This window comes from Pteropus medius, unplaced genomic scaffold (assembly GCF_902729225.1).
Source record: "Pteropus medius unplaced genomic scaffold, Ma_sr-lr_union100, whole genome shotgun sequence".
Lineage (NCBI taxonomy): Eukaryota > Metazoa > Chordata > Mammalia > Chiroptera > Pteropodidae > Pteropus > Pteropus medius.
In genome coordinates this window covers 3,805,512-3,823,988 of record NW_024347791.1, presented here as the reverse complement: position 1 = coordinate 3,823,988, position 18,477 = coordinate 3,805,512, and the positions used below count along the sequence as shown (strand labels likewise).

General features: G+C 47.6%; 1 protein-coding gene across 5 annotated transcripts in view; it reads right to left on the bottom strand.

The window, feature by feature from the left end:
• Positions 1-18,477, bottom strand: part of LARGE1 (LARGE xylosyl- and glucuronyltransferase 1) — a 489,641-nt gene that overhangs the window by 99,992 nt on the left and 371,172 nt on the right. For all 5 annotated transcript variants that reach the window (XM_039877849.1, XM_039877848.1, XM_039877847.1 and 2 more), the window contains one exon: positions 9,052-9,156. In XM_039877849.1, the coding sequence (XP_039733783.1) occupies positions 9,052-9,156 (105 nt within the window). The remainder of the gene's footprint in view (positions 1-9,051; positions 9,157-18,477) is intronic.

Sequence of the window (18,477 nt, the reverse complement as noted above, 5' to 3'; positions counted from 1 at the left end):
GACCCTTCCTTAAAGAAATGGCTCTTTCTAGGAGTCCAATTCCCTTCCATGCTTCCTGGCACAATACATCTCAAACTCAGAAGCGCTGACATTTTGGGCTGGGTAAATCTGTGTTGTAGGGAACTGTCCTGTGCACTGTAGGATGTTTGACAGCATCCCTGGCCTCTCTACCCACTAGATGCCAGGAGCAGTACCTCGTTGTGCCAACCAAAAATGGCTCTGGACTTCGCCAATGCCCCTGGGGGCACCAAATTTCCCACCAACTCCTGCTGATAACTGCTGTTCTATGTCACAGTCTTCAAAACACTATCTTTCAAAACCATTTATTTCATTCAACAACAAATACTTATTCAGTGCTTGATATGTGCCAGGCATGATTCTAGGTATAAGAGATAAAGCAAGGAAACGAATTAGAAACTACAACTCCTGAGGAACTTATATCCTCATGAACAGAGACAGAAAATCAAAAGGAAAGCGAGCAAAACTATCACAGGTCAGACGGTGGTTAACGCGGTGGAGAATAAGGCAGGGAAGGGGGTGGGGTGAGGCCGTCGTTGGAGACGGAGGACTCGCAAGGTTCCATGGGTGTGCTCGGGGACAGGGGGAAGGAGAATGGCTGGAGCTGAGTGAGGGTTGGGAGCACGAGGAGGAGACGGCACCAAGGGAGAGCAGGGGAGGACCCCAGGGGACTAGAAAGGTGCCCGGCAGGTCACGCACGCTAGATGCGTGATGAATCTCCATAATGAGCAATGGGCACATGGATGGTCAGCACTGGAGAGCGAGCGCTCGGCCCCAGGAGTCCTCCATGGATGACAGAGAGCGGAGTTACTATGAAGAGATGCCGAGGGGCTGGCTACAGCGGCCCTTGCCGCGTGCGAACCGCGAATACAAAGGCAAAGCGCGAATAGCTGACATTTATCTATCCAGACAGCGTCCCAAGAACTTTACAAATCTCATCTCGTTTTCCTCATCGCAGCCACCCTGTGAGATGGGAACACTTCTTGAGCTGACGTGACAGAGAAAGAATGCGAGTTGCCCAGAATTATGAGGCTGGTACAAGATGGAGCCAGGGCTTGAACGCAGAACTGTTCCTCGCCGGAATATAAGTCTTTTAACAGGAAAAATGAAATGGGAGCTCGAGGAGCAGAGAGTGACCGACTGCTAAGAGGCCAGAGGTCGCGCAGTCCCTTAGTCTACCTTCTAAACAACATTAACTACACGCCCAAGTTTACATTTAATTAAGTTTACATTATTATCTCATTTGCTTCTCATGACAATCCTCTGTGAGTTAGATACTGCGACCATCCCCATTTCATATATGAATCGACTGAAGTTCAGAGAATCAGTAATGTGCGGGAGACCAGGGGTGGCAAGACCGTGGGGGAGAAGACCAGGGCATGCGGTTTGCTTTCTTTAATGGAGGTTGCTAAGGGGTTATCAGGTGGGAGAGCGGGTGCATGTAGTTCGTGCGAACCCACAAGGTGGAACCCAGGCCGAAAGAGATTCGGGTTCAGGATATGAAGTGGACGAGCTTTGGGAGATGCCACTGAACCTAGATAAAGGTCAAGTGAAGAGAGGCTGCTGGACGGAAGTGATGCCACGTCGACTCCGGCTGGCTGAATGCTCTGAGCAAGGAGCGTTCTCATATTCGGTGACACCAGCCTCGAGGGGCACCTGTGCTTATCATGGCTTTGCATGGGCGTCGGCTTGTTGAAAATCTGTAACGCCTTGCACTCGTGACTCTCCAAGGGGACAGCATCCCTTCCCGGGACAGTCTAGCAACACAGTGAAGAATGTTCCCGCATCCCGCATGGGTCTCACTGAACATCTGTGGCTTTTATAAATGTATGTAACTGTTATAACTATCTGCGCCTGAAACTAACACTCCTTACAGGAGAAAACCGAGTGCTTTTGCTGGGTGGTCTTCAGTAGACACTGAACTTGGAGTACAAATCAAAGGAAGATGGTCCTTCCTGGTATCCGATCCTTTACAAAGAGAGTTTCACTCGTTTGGAAAAAACTTCTCACAGATGTCAAATGCCACCCGTGGAATGGCAGTGCCAGGACCCCATTGGTACCATTTTGCACTTGTATCCGTCACACTAAAGACTGTCCTATCCTGAACACAGGCATAGAAGCATCTGCCTACTTCATAAGGTCTCCTCTGCTTGCCAAGCCTGGGCAATTACATGTTGAAGTCAATATGATTTTATAGTAAATTAATTTCCTTTTATTTCTTCTTTAAATTCTAGTCAGGGCACGATATCGATTTTTTTTTTTTTTGAAATTTTACTCGTAGACAGTATAACATAGGTAATCTTTGATTTTTATTACAGGCATTCAAAACGTGTGTTACGAAAATGGGGCACAGTCACTGGCTGAATGAACAGAAGGCCTTTTCATTATTTTTTGTGGATGATCCTAAGTTGAGAACTAAAATGAGGTCAAATAAAATGACAAAGATTGGCCTAAATCAGATAAAACTCACCAGAGATAAATATAAAGTCTGTGCTTTAGGCTCAGTAAATCTACTACGGAAGTACAGAATGAGAATCTTTGGCCGAAAAGCCACTCATAGAGCTTTTCAGTTGGGCTCAAGTTCCATTTGAGCTTGATGTGCAAATGGCAATAGAAGTGTGTACTAGGAGGCCGGGTCTCAAACACTGGTATGCATCAAAATCATATAGGGGACATGTTTAACATAACAGTTACCTGGCCTGATCTCTACAGAGATTCAGACTCACTCTCTCTGGGCTAGGGCCTGAAAGCTGACATTTTATTTATTTATTTATTTATTTATTTAAAAAAAAAATTATTTTATGGTGACATTGGTTAATGAAATCTGATGTTTCAGCTGTACATTTTAACAGTAAGGCATATATATTTACATGGTGTGTTCATCTCCCATAGTTAGATTTCTTTCTGTCACCACATATATGACCCCTTTTACCCCGTCTACCTCCCTCCTACCTGCTCTCCCCGCTTCCCTCTGGTAACCACTAGTCTATAGTCCATGTCCAGGAGTCTCTGTTTGTCTGTCCTGTTCATTTGTTATGAAAGCTGACATTTTAAATAGGCGTTCTGATTCAGAAAGGTGGGCGGGAGTGTCCAGGTGAAGGTGTGAACCTTAGATAGTTTGATAAAACTTATTGTTAGAAATGCAAACTCCAGAGCATATCATTCAGGTCAGAGTGTCACCCTCAGAAAGAGAAACTGGAGCTCTCGAGAGGTGGTCAACCAATCAGGATGGCGAAAGTTCTACTCGAAGCCATCTCACATAGCATTCCTTCAAGGGAAAGAGGGTTTTGGAGGGTGGCTGGCTGGTGACTGGCATTAGATGTGCAAGCGACACACAGGACGTTGATTAAGAAGGCGCACTGCTATGGAGTCTATGCTCTTACAGTAGAGAGATGAGAAACTACAGCACAAAACAGAGTAGACATTTCTATTGTGTGGTGTCAGATGAACCGAACCATTCCTACCTGACAGCATCTTTCAGTGAGATTGTTCAACAAACTCCATTGAAACACTTCTGTGCCAAAAGCTTGGGATACGGAGCTCAACAGGAGAGAAGCTCTGATCTCAGACTTGGTCTACGGGAATTTTTTTTCCAAACTTGTTTCCAAAGCTCTGGGATCAGGTAAGAATGGGGGATGCCGCTGGGTTTCACAGCTTTCTCTGCTTCTGGACTTCTTGGGATCTCTACTATGCCCACGTGCAATCAGAATCTCCAAGAGGGGAACACAGTGGGCAGATTTTTCAACCTGCCATAGTTTCGAAACACATTAATATCTCCTGCAAAGTCTTCTGGAATTTGTCTAGAAAATGCTGGTCCAGGGTCACTGCAGGGCTGACGTTCACCTGTGCCATCTCAATCACGGGAGGGGCTCCAATGCTACTAAATTTATTTTTAGATACACAAACTCCCCTCTATGAGAATATAATCTCCTGAAAGGAAGGTTCTTGGTATCATTCATTCTTTAAAACTCATCTTCAACCCAGAATAATAGGCATTCGACAGCATGTCCCGAATGGACAAATGAATAAAATGAATGAATGAACTACATTTAAATCTCGTTTCTCTGGATGTAATTATTACAGACAGAAATCATCCAACCACAGTTATTTCCTCAGAGCATGAGGAACTAAGAAGAGATCTTAGTTCTTGAACCAAGAGACAGGGGGTACTCAGAGAAATAAATGGACATGTCCAAGCCTGCGGAACGCTGGCTGGCAGAGGCAGAGCGAAGGGCAGCCTTACATTCCACCCTTCGCGTTGTCACACTAAAGTTATTCGTTTAACAGTTCTTTGGCTAGTTGTCAACTGTTTGCTCCTTTTGAATCCCGGCCCTGGAATTCACTACGGTGCCTGGCTTTATGGAGTGTCACCGTCTACTCCTTCATGACCCTAGTGTTTGCTCCAACCTCAGAGGTGGGTCAGTCCTTGAATATTCCAACTGTGTGGCTCTGCAGATAAGAATTCCTAGAGAAATAAGAATTCCTGCTCTGTCCCTGGAAAGCTGGGTCTTCACGTGCCTGTCTCTGGTCTAATTTGGGGACTGAAAGGAACAGGATACATTTTATTTTTAAATTGTTTCTTAAAGCACTTCCTCTAGTTCATATTATGTCCTTCATCCCGGGGGAGGACACGCCCTCTCTTCTCAGTATGCTTTGGGATCCTACAAAACAAACCTCTCTAGAAACCTGCCATCTTCCTTCTACTTTGCCTCACCTCGTTCTCTCGTCACCTGCTCCTTTTGGTTCTCCTCCGCCTTCTCTTTGCTGGTGTTTGTTTTTAGATAGCCACCAGCAGTGCAAGAACCGAAGTGGGCTGAATCTTAATGAGCCTGTAATCACCTCGTTGTCTTTTTTTTTTTTTTTTAAAGTCCTGCAGACAGCTGAATGCTGGGTGAATGACAGCTCCTTGCACCTAGGACAGGATGACTGGACAGAACGGTCAGGAATGAACCTGTCTCTGTGCCAGGACGTGGGAGCTGCTCTCTACCCCACCTGAGCAGTTATGACGAGGGCCCAGTGCTGGGATGTGCGGGTCCATCCACAGCTGTGTGGCTTAGAAGCCCTGTGAGGATGGATTAAGTCACAAACTGTGTGTGGGGGCGCAAATGGGAGATGGGCGGATTGTCCCTAACCTTTTAGGGCCCTGTGGGCTTTGTGCAAGCAGGCTGGGAAAGGAAAGAGGAAGGGGTAAGCTGGCCGGCTCTTAGGGGAATGCCAACTCATGAGATAATTCTAGGAATTAACACGGGAAGGTGCCTGGTGTGGTGCCTGGAGAACGCTGCTGATCGCCATCGATGTGGCCAAATCAAAATTACCTGAAAGAAGTTACTCAGCCAGTCCGTGGTCAGGGAGGCAAAAGCTACAATCAGCTTCCTACAGCACTTTGGTTGACGGGCCCCACCCCTGTGGCTACATGGGGACAGTTGGTGTGGGGGTGGGGTGTGGGGAGAGTGGTCACACTCAGTTTACAGAGGGACCCAAGGCTCAGAGAGCTCAAGCAGCTTTCTTAAAGGCAAGGAGTTCAAAAGGACAGCCAGGTCTTAAAGGCAGATCTCCCAACTCAAACGTCTCACGCTTTTTCCAGGGGTTTTCAAAGTAAAACAGAATCAGGAAGCGGGTATATGAACTACTATTACCATTTTTTCCCCTAAATTAATACGAAAAGCTGACCTTTTCTATAAGTTGGAGGTAGGAAAGGGGAAGGAGGGGGGGAGGGAGGGGAGAGGGAGAAGTAGAGAAAGAGGGAGGGAGGGAGAGGGAGAGAAACTGCTAGGCAAAAATCATAGTGATTCTTTCTGACCTGAGTGCTCAGGAGACCTTAGCGAACCTTAGCCAGTCACCTAACCACCATTTTTAAAGCAGATGGAGTCCATTCCCTGACAGAATAAGTAGTAGAAAAATGCAAGAGGATACAGACCAAGATGTCCTGAGTACTTGTTGTGCCTGATGCCAGACTAGGCTCGTTCAACAAGTCCCCGGTTAATCCTCACACTCGGTGCTGTCATTATCCTATTTGACGAGGGAGAGAACTAAGGCTCGAGTAGGTGAAGGAACGTGGCCAAGCTCACAGAGATGAGACGGCTGAACTGCGACTCAGACCCGATCTGCCTCGGTTTCCCAGCATCAAAGCTCACACCGAGCTTGGCTGGAGATGCCTCCTTTGGAGGCTTCAGATACTATGGGATTTAGGGCTCAATTTCCACGAGAATCTAAATGTCCGGATGATGCATCAGGGATGTGGAAGCACCACCCTCAGTCTTAAAATAATAAATCGCCATGATGGAAGCCGACCCATTTCGATGTCACATAAATCCTGTTATAACGATCGCTTGGTGTCACTGGCTTATTTAAAATGGACACATCACTTCTAACAGGGCTTTTCCCCCGTCTACTCTGCCCTATCAGAAGCAGCAAGAAGGAAAGTAATTCACTGACCTGGCATAGCAAGTAGGAGCCAGATGCGGTTTAGATACGTGTATGTCTCCTGACTTCACATTCTCAGGCAAACTGGGAGGGGTGGGAAGGGACGTGACCTTTTTGTCATAATAAATTCCCCAGTGGGCAACATTTTTCTTCTCCTTGCAAACCCCAATTGATAACCGATGATTTTTCCTTTACGCAGATGATCATGACCCCGACGCCGTGTCCTCGAAGCACTACGGTATATCTCCGTGTGACCTTTTCTATTATTCTGTGTTCTGGGAGACAGAAACTACACACACACCAGGGTTTAGCCGAGCTTTCCCTTCTCCCATCCGACAAACATGGGTCTCTCCAGCTTTATAAAAGTCTGGAGTGAAGTGGCTGGAATCCAGGCACCAAAGATCGACATGGGATGGTCATTTGCTTACAATGATAAAAGGGACCCCTGTTATGAGGCCACTGTGGGTTCCTAAGGGGTCCAGTCTCAAATGCCCTGAGAACAGTCCCTCGGAAGGCTTGCTGGGAGGTGAAACTGCCACTGTTATCAGAGCAGACCCTTAGACATCCCGGAGGCTTCTTTTAGGGCAGAATCCTGGGCAACCTCTCGCAAGACCCTTCAAGGGCAGAGCCTAGGATTTTATGTATTTTTAAAAAGTATTCTTGATCCTGAAGCCCCTGAAGTTCATTCAAGCTAGGAAAGTTAGGTCAGTAAACACCTCCGGCTCCCTACGTATCCATAAACTCTACCTAAGCTTCAGTTTCCTGTGTATAAAATAGAGATAAGAACGGCACCTGCTCCAGGGGTTGGTGTGAGGGTCTCATGAGATCCACACCCAGAGAGCCCGTGGCATAGTGTGTGTGTGTGGCCAGTACTCTGCTGGGTGCAGAGGCACCGCCCTACCCGTTATCAAAACGCGAAATACTTCCAGACTGGCTAATACCGGGCTGCCGCTGCTCTGAGCCCCTTCGGCCCCCTCCCCCAACCTGGCCCCCTCTCAAGGACTCCTGGAATGACTCAGCAGCCTGTAACTAAAGGGTTAATGCTAGCACAACTGGGGAGCCTCTCAAAGTGTGTAAAGGGCAGGTGGTTAAAATTCTTCACTTATACCTTCTGGGGCTCTAACGCCTGGGAGGTGTCACAGGGGAAAGTGACAGAGAGTGAGGCGTGCCTGGTTGCTCCGGCAAATGTCAGCAAAGGAATGGCCCCCAGGTCAAAGAATGGCCTCCGATCCCTTAGTGCCACCTCTGGCTGCTCAGGACACTCAGGACCTTTCTTTTCTTATCCTAGTCTAGCTTTGACCCTACTCTGATCCCACCCCTGAACTCTCACCTCTGGAGGCTTGACTTTCACGCTTTTCCCTCTGGCCTCTAGGGCCCTGTGTTTGTACCTGACCTCTCTGAATCCGACCCTCAGTCCTCAGAGTTGACCCTCTGGTCCTTCCCACTATGGCCTCCAGGACAGGTTTCGCCCATCACCTTGAGGTGGCGCCATCCCCTGAAGACACTGGCCCTGACTCAGGACAGCCGGTTTCAGATGCCAGGTCCCTGCACTTCTTGGCTTGATGGCCCCTACTTCACCCTGATCTCCAAGTTCCAGTCCCGACACAGATCATGGGTCCACATCCTTTGAGAACGGGGTACCAAAGCAGTGGCAAAGAGGATGGAGGGGAAGAGGCAGGAGGATCCAGAGGTGGCAGGGCCTGAGCCTAAGGAGGGGCAGGCTGCTCCGGTTTCCTTGTTTATGTGCTTCATGAGGTCACAGGCTGTGTCTGGCCCACCTAGCACTGAGCCTAGTACACAGTCAGCATTCCATAGACAGTAGCTGAACAAAGAACAAATGAGTGAATGAATGATACTATTAACAGAGATAGAAAGAAAAGAGGAGATGCAAGTTTGGGGTTAGCGACGAGGTGGAATAGCAGATTTGGGGTTAGACTCATGGTGTTTAAGGGCCTTGGAACCACCAAGCACCACCTACCAAATCATTCCGCCTTTCCCCCTGGGCACACGGTCAGGTTACGCTTGCCCGCGCCCCTTAAAGGTAGGCATGGCCACATGACATGCTTTAGGCAATGAAATACTAGCAAAAATCATATCACCTCTGACCAGAAACTTCCAGAGTCAACAGGACATCTGCTCTTTTCCTCCCTGTACTAGGAAGTGCGCATCCAGACGAATCCCGAGCGTCTACAGTGAGCACAGGTCCCGGCACACGTAAAACGGACACGGGGTGTGAGGAAAACGGGTTCCTGCTGTGTTAAGAAACTGAAATGTCAAGGTTCTTTGTCACTGCAGAATGACCTCTCGTCTGTATTAACGGAGCCAAGGAGCCCACAGGCCATACTCGTACTCTCGTGTGAAGGTCAGTCAGGAGAGTGGCTTTTCAGTGAGACCGCCAGACTGCCAAGGCCTGATGGCTACTTAGCCTGTAGCTGCAGCACTCAGAAAGAACTGGAAAGCTACCTGCCTCTGTACCGTCCACTGCAGCCCTCAGGCGACCAGGTGGCCTTCTCCCGTGCTTTGGCTTACCTCTCCCCCTTGAGGAAGAAGCGTGAGTCCTCGCAGAGCCCTTTGTAACCCCCATCCCACCCTGCTGCCCCCATAACTTACCTGTGTTGTAGCCCCTCCCAAGGGCAGGCCAAGGGCGGTGATTCTTCCACAGGTTTCCAAGGTACCAGTCGCTCTGATTCTCTACCAAGCCCAGGACCTGCTGACCTGTGAAGCACAAAGAAGGCAAAGGTCTTAGCGGGTCAGTGGGTACTGACAGGGAGATGGCGTGGCGGTGAATCATAGCAGTAGCTCTCATTTTTGGGAGCTTTTAATAAGTGCCGGGCTCTGACGTAAGTGCTTAACTTATAGAAACATATTTAATTCTCACACTCGGGCAGCCCATCTGCTTTTGTTACTCCATTTTATGAAGAAGAAATGAAGGCCGCCCAGAGTAGTTAACTTGCCCACGGTGACATAGTTAATCTATGATAAAGCCAGACTTCAAATCCATTCATCCATCCATCCATCCATCTTGTATCCATCATCCATCATCCATCCATCCATCCATCCATCCATCCATCCATCCATCCATCCATCCATCCAACCATCCATCCATCCATCCATCCATCCATCCCTTCTCTCTTGCAGCATCTATTTATGGACTGCCATACTACTCCTCAAGAGTTCCGGTCCTAATATTTCCCATTGCACACTAATTTGCTGGATTTCTAGGCATGAGCTGAGCTAATTTTCTTCTATCAGAGAGGGAGAAACAAGCCTTGTTAGATGAGATGAGAACCCAGAGAAGAGCCACTTTTTGGCCACCTACTCAGTCACTTTATCTTGTGGCAACAAGCATCATGTCAACATCGCATCAATTCAGGAGTGTTTTACAGAGGAATTATTGCTTCTCTGTCTCCAGAGTGAATCCCTGGGCCTTCTAAGTATGGTGGTTCAGGCATCGGATCCAGTTGCCTCGCATGAGAGAGCTCTATCATGCCACGCAGACGATATTCTCATGGAATGAGTAGCAATACTATTTTCTACACTAGGAAACTGGCTCACGTAGGACCACGATTTGCACAACCAGAGATGAAGTCACCATATAGTTCTCTTATTTCTCTTATTTGTCTGATGCCCAGATTCTTTCCACGATCTCAATGTGTTATTGCTTCCCTTTATGACAAAGGGTTACGACAGGATTGCAAATCCTTACTTTATAGAAAAGAGAAACTGATGCTTAGAAAGTATAAATAAATTGCTAAAGATCACATGGCTAATAATCAGTCTTCCACAGCTAACTGATGCCTTCTGGAGCTACAATCCTCATATTGTTGGCCGATCTCAGAAATCAAGACCTTCCTAACTAAATGAAAGCCCAGCAGCACGTTAGGAAAACACAGTGTTTTTCCCGGAACAGCATGCTGGGTGATATAGAACCTCCTCAGTGTGATGACAGCTCCTTGAAATGACGGTGTGTGGGTTTCGTATAATTTATTTGATCGATTTATCGAGCTCCTATCTAAATCAACACTCCGGCACAAATACATAAATTAGAGGCATGAGAAAAACACTACCACCCACTCTGTCAATGTATATGATTACATCCAAAACTTGTAGAATCCCTCAGAAAAACATATCGCCAATTTAGGAAGTGCAAGAGCCAATCAATTCCACACACAACAAGCCTGTGGCATTCGTGCAAAATAGTTAGATCTGGAAGGCACGGTGCCCGCCGCTCAGAAGGCAGTGTGCCAAGTCCTGAGGCTGTGACCTCGTCATAGAGCCCATTTAATAACCTCACACAGGGGTCGTGATGCAGACGGGACGTGGGGTCTTTGGGGGAGCTGGTTCATAATTACTAATGGCCCCAAATTGGCGATACGATGTTCTTTTGCTTGCTTGTTTTTGCCATGATGAAAGCATCATATGCTCAGAAATGCCAAAAGGAGAATGATCTTTCAGTGAATTTAGGGTGGCCATCCGAATTTCAGGTAAGGTGATCTTCAGCTACCTGAAAGTCCGAGTTTTATATTCTGGCATTCCAGGTGTTGTGTTCTGCCTCAGTCTACTGGGTTCATTCCCGGCACACGATTGTGTACTTTTGTCGCTTGTGTTCTCACCGCTGTCTTGCTCACACAGCATTCACACAGCAATTGCCCTTGGCCCTGCCAACCCTCACCCATAATCCTCTGGGGCCCACGCCCAGCAAGAAGACGCCTGTGAATACCCCCCATTCTGAAGGATCACTTTAGCTTCACTCCTGCATGAGATGGGTGGCATCAGCTGACTTGTGCCCTCTAGAGGCTAGAGTGGGTGATATCCAGGCACGCCCCCAGCACCTCATCTGTAAAGATCCATCTCCGGCATTAGTCCGAGGACAAGGGCTATGTAGTAGCTAACACACAATAGGTACTAAAAATGTCTGCTAAATAAATGATGTCTGGTGGGTAAATCTCTCCTGATTTGGAGACCACTAATGCTAGCGTATCAACGTGCCCACTTTTCTGAAGGTACGAAGCATTTCCCCCTCTCTCCATTCACCAACATGGACACATTCCCCACTCGGCTCTGGGAACTCTGGCATCTTCCTCACCTGCTTGAAAAACTGCAAAAATGGGGAGGCGGCGCCTAGACGCATCCTTTACATCAATCAGTTGCTCTACTGAAGGCTTGAACTCAAGTCTTAATCTCCAGGGGAGTAATTTGCATGGTCAACTTGAAGTCATGTTATCTCAGAGAATACTATACAAATTCTCCTTCTCTCGATTTGCCCCTGGGCTGCAGGCTGCATTTCTTCTGATGGTGGCACATAGCCCTTTCACGTATGACAGCCAACTTTGAGGTTAAGAAAATAAAATCCTTAATTAGCAAATGGTGGCTGTTATTTTAATACCCACTGCTTGAGAAAGCAAAATAACAAACAGCTACTTCATTTTGCCTTTTTTAGATGGAGTCATTAACTGCTCTGCGATGATTAAAATGGTCGCAGCTGGGTTTGGCACGTGGCTTTGTGACTCCCCCTGAGCTCGGCGTACCCCCACTCCCGAGAGGTCTGCATGCAGACCTGGGGAACCTGCACACAGTACAGCCAGAGGTGAAGAGTGTAGACGAGTCAGACTGCCTGGTTCTAGCTGTGCAGCCTTGAGAAAATTACTAGACCTCTCTCTGCCTCAGGATCTAATTCTAATGGCTGTTTGTGACTTCACCTGTTTTGATGACTTCTGTGTGTTACGTACTTAGGATTGGGGCTGACGCATACCAAGCACGATGTAAGTGATAGCTATTTTTAAATATCACCGTCTGAGCTGTAAGCTCCTGAAAGACTGTGAGCCCATCCGTGCAGTTTTCTTTGGAGGTCATCTAACACAACAATCAAATCATCCGAGAACTTTGTTTCTCTAAATGTGGTGTGAGGGCCTTCGGCGTCAAAAACACCGGGGTTCTTGTTACAAGCGCAGGTTCCTGGGCCTCAAAGAGAAGTTAATGGTAACCAGGAGGCTGCTTTCCTCTACCTGTCTGGTTTTGAGAAGGAGGGATTTCCTGGCTTCTTGTCCCAATCAGTTCTCTGCCCCATGGGTGGGGGAAGAGGTACCTGATTGCTGAGTAAAATAGGGTGACATTCCTTTATCTTATCTCTAAAGTGGTTCAGTATATGGGGGTGAGAGGATAATATCATATCTTTTTTTCAATTAAGTTTATTGGGGTAACACTGGTTAATACAATTATACAATTTTCAGGTGTACATTGTAATTTGATATCTATATATTCTATTGTGTTTACCACCCAAGTTCCAGTTTCCTTCAGCTACCATATATTTGACCCCCTTGCCTACCTACCCTCCTCCACCCCCTACCCTCTGGCAACCACTAGTCTATAGTCCATGTCCATGAGTCTCTGTTTGTTTGTCCTGTTCCTTTGTTGCTTTTAGGTTTATACCCCACATATACGTGATATCATGTGATTTTCAACTTTTTCTGTCTGGGATAATATCATATCTTAACTCAGACCCCGACACTTCTAACTAAGCATGCTGGCCGTTGGGCCTAGTAATCTGCATTCGAAAAAAATCCCCAGGTCATTCGAAGGCACATTAAAGTTTGAGATTTACTACCCAGGTCTGGAGCTGTCCCCGCTTTAGCCAGAGGGTGAGGTTCACTTGCAGCGTCAGTAGCATGCAGTAACCTCGCGTGGCGTCTGAATCTGGCTCACAAACCAGCAGAAGGCAGTGGCGGCCTCCAGTGTTACTCTTCTTGGATACAGGGAAGTGGTGAAGAAAATGAATGCCAGAGCTAGATTGCCCAGGTTCCAATCATAGCTCTTCTACTTATTAGCTGTGTGACCTTGGACAAGTTACCCAGCCTCTCTGTGCCTATTTCTTTATTCATTTGTAAAATGGAGTTGATAAACAGTATATACATCAGAATTATTCTCTTTAGGCACAAGTTGATTTGTGAAAATGAAACTGTGTTCTCTGTTTATTCAAACATTACCACTGGCAATGCCTAGAAAAGAGTAAAATGTTTAGTAGGTAATTGCTCTTATCAGCACACCCAGAATTCCCCAGCCCTATATGCCGCCCCGTCTGCTTGGATTCAGGCATCTGCAGTCTCAGCCATTCCCTCCCTTCCTTAGCTGACATGATTCTTACTCTGCTGAGACTTTTGTTTACGTGAATATCGATTGAGAGATTGCTTTTGTCAGATACCGCACAAAATACTAAGGAATCAAAGACAAATAAAATATAGTCTTTGCCCCGGAGGCAGCTAGAAAGGAGACCGATAAACAATTATGAAGCAGTGTGGTGGTACCTGCGGTGTCAGAAACACTGATAAGTCAGAGGAGTGAAGGGCAGGAAAGCACTGATTCTGTGGGGGAAGGTGGGTGATGCCTGCTTGGCGTCTGTGCTGGAGTCAGCTACCACTCTCCTTCCTGCATTTCAGGCCACCCCTGCCCCTTCCACACAGACCTCCGAACTCCCAAGCTTCCCCCAGAACTTTTTGGTGATGGTGCTGTCCCATAACACCCTTCGAGGCACAGTCCCTCTGGTCCCCAGTGACAGTGCATACGAGACAGGTCATCTTTTATAGCTCTGCCAGACCCATCATCGGCCAGGTGGCATCTGCACCCTGGTCTTGCAAGGTCCAAATCTAAACCCTTATCTTGATGATGCAAACACATCCTGGGCCCAACATCTCATTCAAAGGTAAAATCCCAGGGGATTCCTCGTGGGGAGATGACGGGTTGCCTGCCTCCGTCAGCATCTCAGCATTCCGCACTGACTGTCTCATCTTCCCGGGAGTTACTATAATAAAACACCATGATTAACAGAAAGAGCTTTGTCATTGTTTTCAGTGCTGGCCCTCTGGTTATGATTAAGTGCACTGTTCCCCATATTCCTTACTCCAGGCACAAGTTAACTTATGAAAATGAAGCTGTCTTCTTTGCTTATTCATACATCACCACTAACAGCCAGACAAGAGCGAACAAGCTTGCTATTCTGCTGGGGCCCTGGTGTCCTATGTCGCCAGCCAGCTGACGGATGGCTCCAGGCTGGGAACTCCCCTCCTCCCTTTTTTCCTCAGCTTTGGCTTAAGGCGGGGCTTCTGCTGTTCAGGAGATGAGGCCCCAGGAGCAGGGATTGGTGATGCTTCCTTGTGGCACATGAGGAGTGGAAAAAAGCAGGCTGGGCATTCGCCCACCAGGGATGAGAAAGGCAGCTCGGTAAACGAGAAAGACACAGGGCTTTTAACGCAGATGAAAGGGTTTTAAATTCAGAGTTTTAGCCCTAACCCTGTATGGCTTGAGCCTTAATTTCCTTATCATAAGATGGCAAGGAAAGAATCTACCTCCTGCTTCCAAGAAGGAATGTGCCACTCAACTAAGACACTACTATATGGAAAGTGCCTGGCTCAGGGTGGATGCTCGACTAAGGGCGTTTCTTGTCCTCCTTTCAGGAATTCATCGTTCAGAACGCCTCAGTTTTCCCAGTCAAGCGCTGACACCAGCTGCAGAGACCGAATCTGCAAAATTTGGCCACATTGCCCCCTACCCCTGCCCCATCGTCCCTTGTCCCCACCCCGCTGTTCCCGTTTGAGGCCTTTAGCTTCTGTGACACCTGTCTCTTGTTTTCTTCCCATTGAACATTCTTTCCCTGCCTCCTTCATGGGCTCCTCTCCCCCTGCCTCCCCTTTAAAGCTGATGCTCCCCGACTCCCATCCTTGGCCTCCTCTTCTTTTTGCTTTATGTTTTCTCCCTGGATGATGGCAGCGACCCCAGTGCCTTCAAACACCACTGAGGAAGATAATCGCCCGCCTCCATCCTCAGCTCAGACTACTTTCCAGAGCTTCTTACTCTTAAATCCAGCTATCTGTTCACCATCTTCACTTGGTTGTTTCACAGTGACCTTGAACTCAAACTCACCAAAACCAAATCCATAATCTTCTCCTCCTACATAACGATCTGACCCCTATTTACTCTGTTGGTTGGTAACATCAAGATCTAACTTGTCACTGAAACCAGAAACCTTTGAATCAAACTTGATACCTCCGTCTCCTTGTTCCCCACATTCTCGCCATAATCAAACCCTACAGATCTTATCCACTATTTCTCAAGTTCATCCCCTGCCTTGTCCACATCCTATGTCTTTCCTAGGTTATCTTCCGTTCTGCTCACCCAGGTAGAGAAATATTTTTAAAGCGAAAGTTGATGATTTTGCTTGCTGGATTAAAAAGCTTAATGCTCTTGGGGCCCAGTACAATGTGGATAGGTGGATAAATAGATGGATGAATGGATGATTTTAATGAAAAACAAATATTATCTAAAACTCACCACCCTAGCCCACCTAGAACTGACGGACTCTCTTGGGATGGGGTGGAAGTGGACGCATACTAGTTAACCTCTCCAGGTAAATGTCAGGGGCAGGTAGCTCTAGCTCTGATCTTAGATGCTTCCAGTCCTGTCTCTTTACCCCCATCCCCAGGAAAGTCCAGGGTGCAGAGAGAGAGACTGCCAATCCCTTCTGCTTGTCAGACCAACTGTGCTTAGACCAGCAGGTGAATATTAAAATGTTATAACCAGGGGCTGTCCTGAGTATCAGCAGAGAAAGCGACAGTGTCCTTCCAAACTCATATTTATTCTAATAAGCAATTTTTAAAATAGAAAAGCCTTTAATAGTATCATTCAATGCATGTCTGAGTGCACGATGGCTATAATAAGGAAAGCATAGAGTATCACATTACCATTTGCAAAACATCCTGAAAAAAATTGCTCTACTGGAGCCCCAGGCTAGTGGGTGCAGAATAATAAAACATCTTCTGAGAAGACGCAACACAAAAGGGTATTTAAACAACCCTGAATGGGTTGGACAGGGCTGTTTTTAAACTTGCCTGTTTCATAGCTCCGGCTAAATGTACTCTGGGATCACAAAAGTTCATAAGCTGCCAAATTCTTACTGATTCCTCTGGAACCGCTTTCTTTTAGGGATGAAACCCAGAGAAGGGGAGCGAGGTGTCTGGGAACACCTTATCTATGACGCCTGGGACTGCACCACTGAGGCTATGCTCGGGGTTTCTCGTATGCGTGAACTTCTCCGACTGAGCCCCCTCTGATCTCCTAGAGTTTCACTGTAATTCTCACCTGGTTCAAATTCTAGCTCTTCTACACTTGGATGCCACCTTGGGTCAACTCTTAGTCTCTCAGTTCCTCCTCTGTAAAATGGGAGAGGCATTATTTCATAACTGGGACTCGTAACCAGGTTTATGTATCCCAGCTTGGTACTGCACGCCCTCGAGATGGAATCCACGTGCTCTAGCTAAAAAGGTCCGCTCGTCAATCATTTTGTTTCCTAGGGTTTCCGTTTCTTGATGAAGTGAGTTGACTCATTGTTCAGCCAGCCTGATTTCATCTGGAGATAAATACCCTTGAAGACCTCCATAGTGGAGGGATACGCCCTTCTAAGAGGACTTAGAATCTCTGTCACTCTAGAAGGTGGAATTAGACTGAATGAATGAAGACAGAGGGAAGACAGATTCTGCTTATCGCAAGCCAAACTGTAAGTAACCATTAGAGTTCACCAAAATGGAAATGGGGTGCCTTCCTAGAGAGAAGCTTCTAAGCACTGGAATGGTTCTGGAAGAGGCTGCACGAGTCGGCCCTCATCCAGTAAGTATTCATGGAGTCCCTCCTACGCACTAGGCTCTTGTCAACTGCTAGAGACACAGAAAAGAGGACGGACCCAGTCCTTGCCTTTTAGATTTTATGATATCTACAGAGAGCTTCTCAGACGGTTCGGCTCACATCCTCCAGGCCCCACACCGGACCAGACCTCCGTGAAGCAGATTCTCTCAGGGTCAGGCCTGGGGATTTCTTTGCAAAGGATAGCCCCATTAATTCTGATGCACAGCAGGGTTGGGGACCTTGGGAGAGGGAGGTCACTTTGCAGGCATGCTGTGGGAGGGAGATTCTGCACTGAGCAGAAGACGAGATCTCATGGCCTTAAAGTCCCCTTCCAAACTGACTGTGAGATCTCTTTATTCTAAGCCAACGCCGACTTGCTCAGTATCCTCCTTCTACTGACTGTCCTCACACTTGTGCTGTGTGTGTGACAGGTGGGGGAAGGGGCACCCCCTTTGTGAGCACCTTGCCCAGGCACTGGGACGTGTTCTTCATGCATCATCTCAGAGTGCCTCGCTATATCCTCAAGAGGTGGAAACTCTGCTTAGCTCTGACTTTTTGGAAGGAAAACAGGTTTAGAAAGTCACTCGTCAAGGGCAAGTGGCTGGGAACCACAGAGCTGGGGCTCACGTTTGGGTCTCTCTGTTGCAACAGCCCGTGTTTTTACACCTATACTCGTGGTTTGGAAAAATTTGCGAAAGTATTTCTCTCCCCAGGGGGAAGGGCTGTAGCTGGTACCACTGTGGGCAAGGCTCCAAAGGACCCGAGAGGATGGGGAGAAAGGCTGGTCAAGACCTATCTGCCCAGCCCACCTGTTCCTGCCTGCATTGCTACCTGGGGCTGCAGGCACAGGTCCAGGGCACTGCAGAGTCCTATTTGCTTCAGCATCAATCCCAAGGCACTGAGCTGAAGGACATTCCACCCAGGGGCATCTAGGGAGAATAGAAAAGGAAGTCCTGAGACTCAGAGAAGGTTCTGCAATCCACTAAAGGTCCAGATAACGATTCCACCTGCCGTGATGCATGAACAAGTCCCTCCCCCTGCCCTCTCCCCGCTCAGGTCAGCCCCAAGTGGGCCCATGTTAACTTAATTTACAGTTTAAAAACTCTTGCTCAGTCTCAGATAATGATTTCTCTCTTCTTCCTTCCGTGAGCTTTGGTCTTTGGAAATAGGAAAAACTGAAAAGGTACGCGGAGCCAGCCGCTGGGCTCTCTTCCAAGGCCGTTTTGATCACACCGCTCCCAGGACACTTGCTGCCGTCACCCTTCAGACGAGACCTGGCTAGGGAGCAGAGCTGGCCTGGCTCCAGCTACAACTTCCATCCGTGGCCTTCTTGGATCTGTCTCTTTTGAAAAAAACACAATTTGTTGG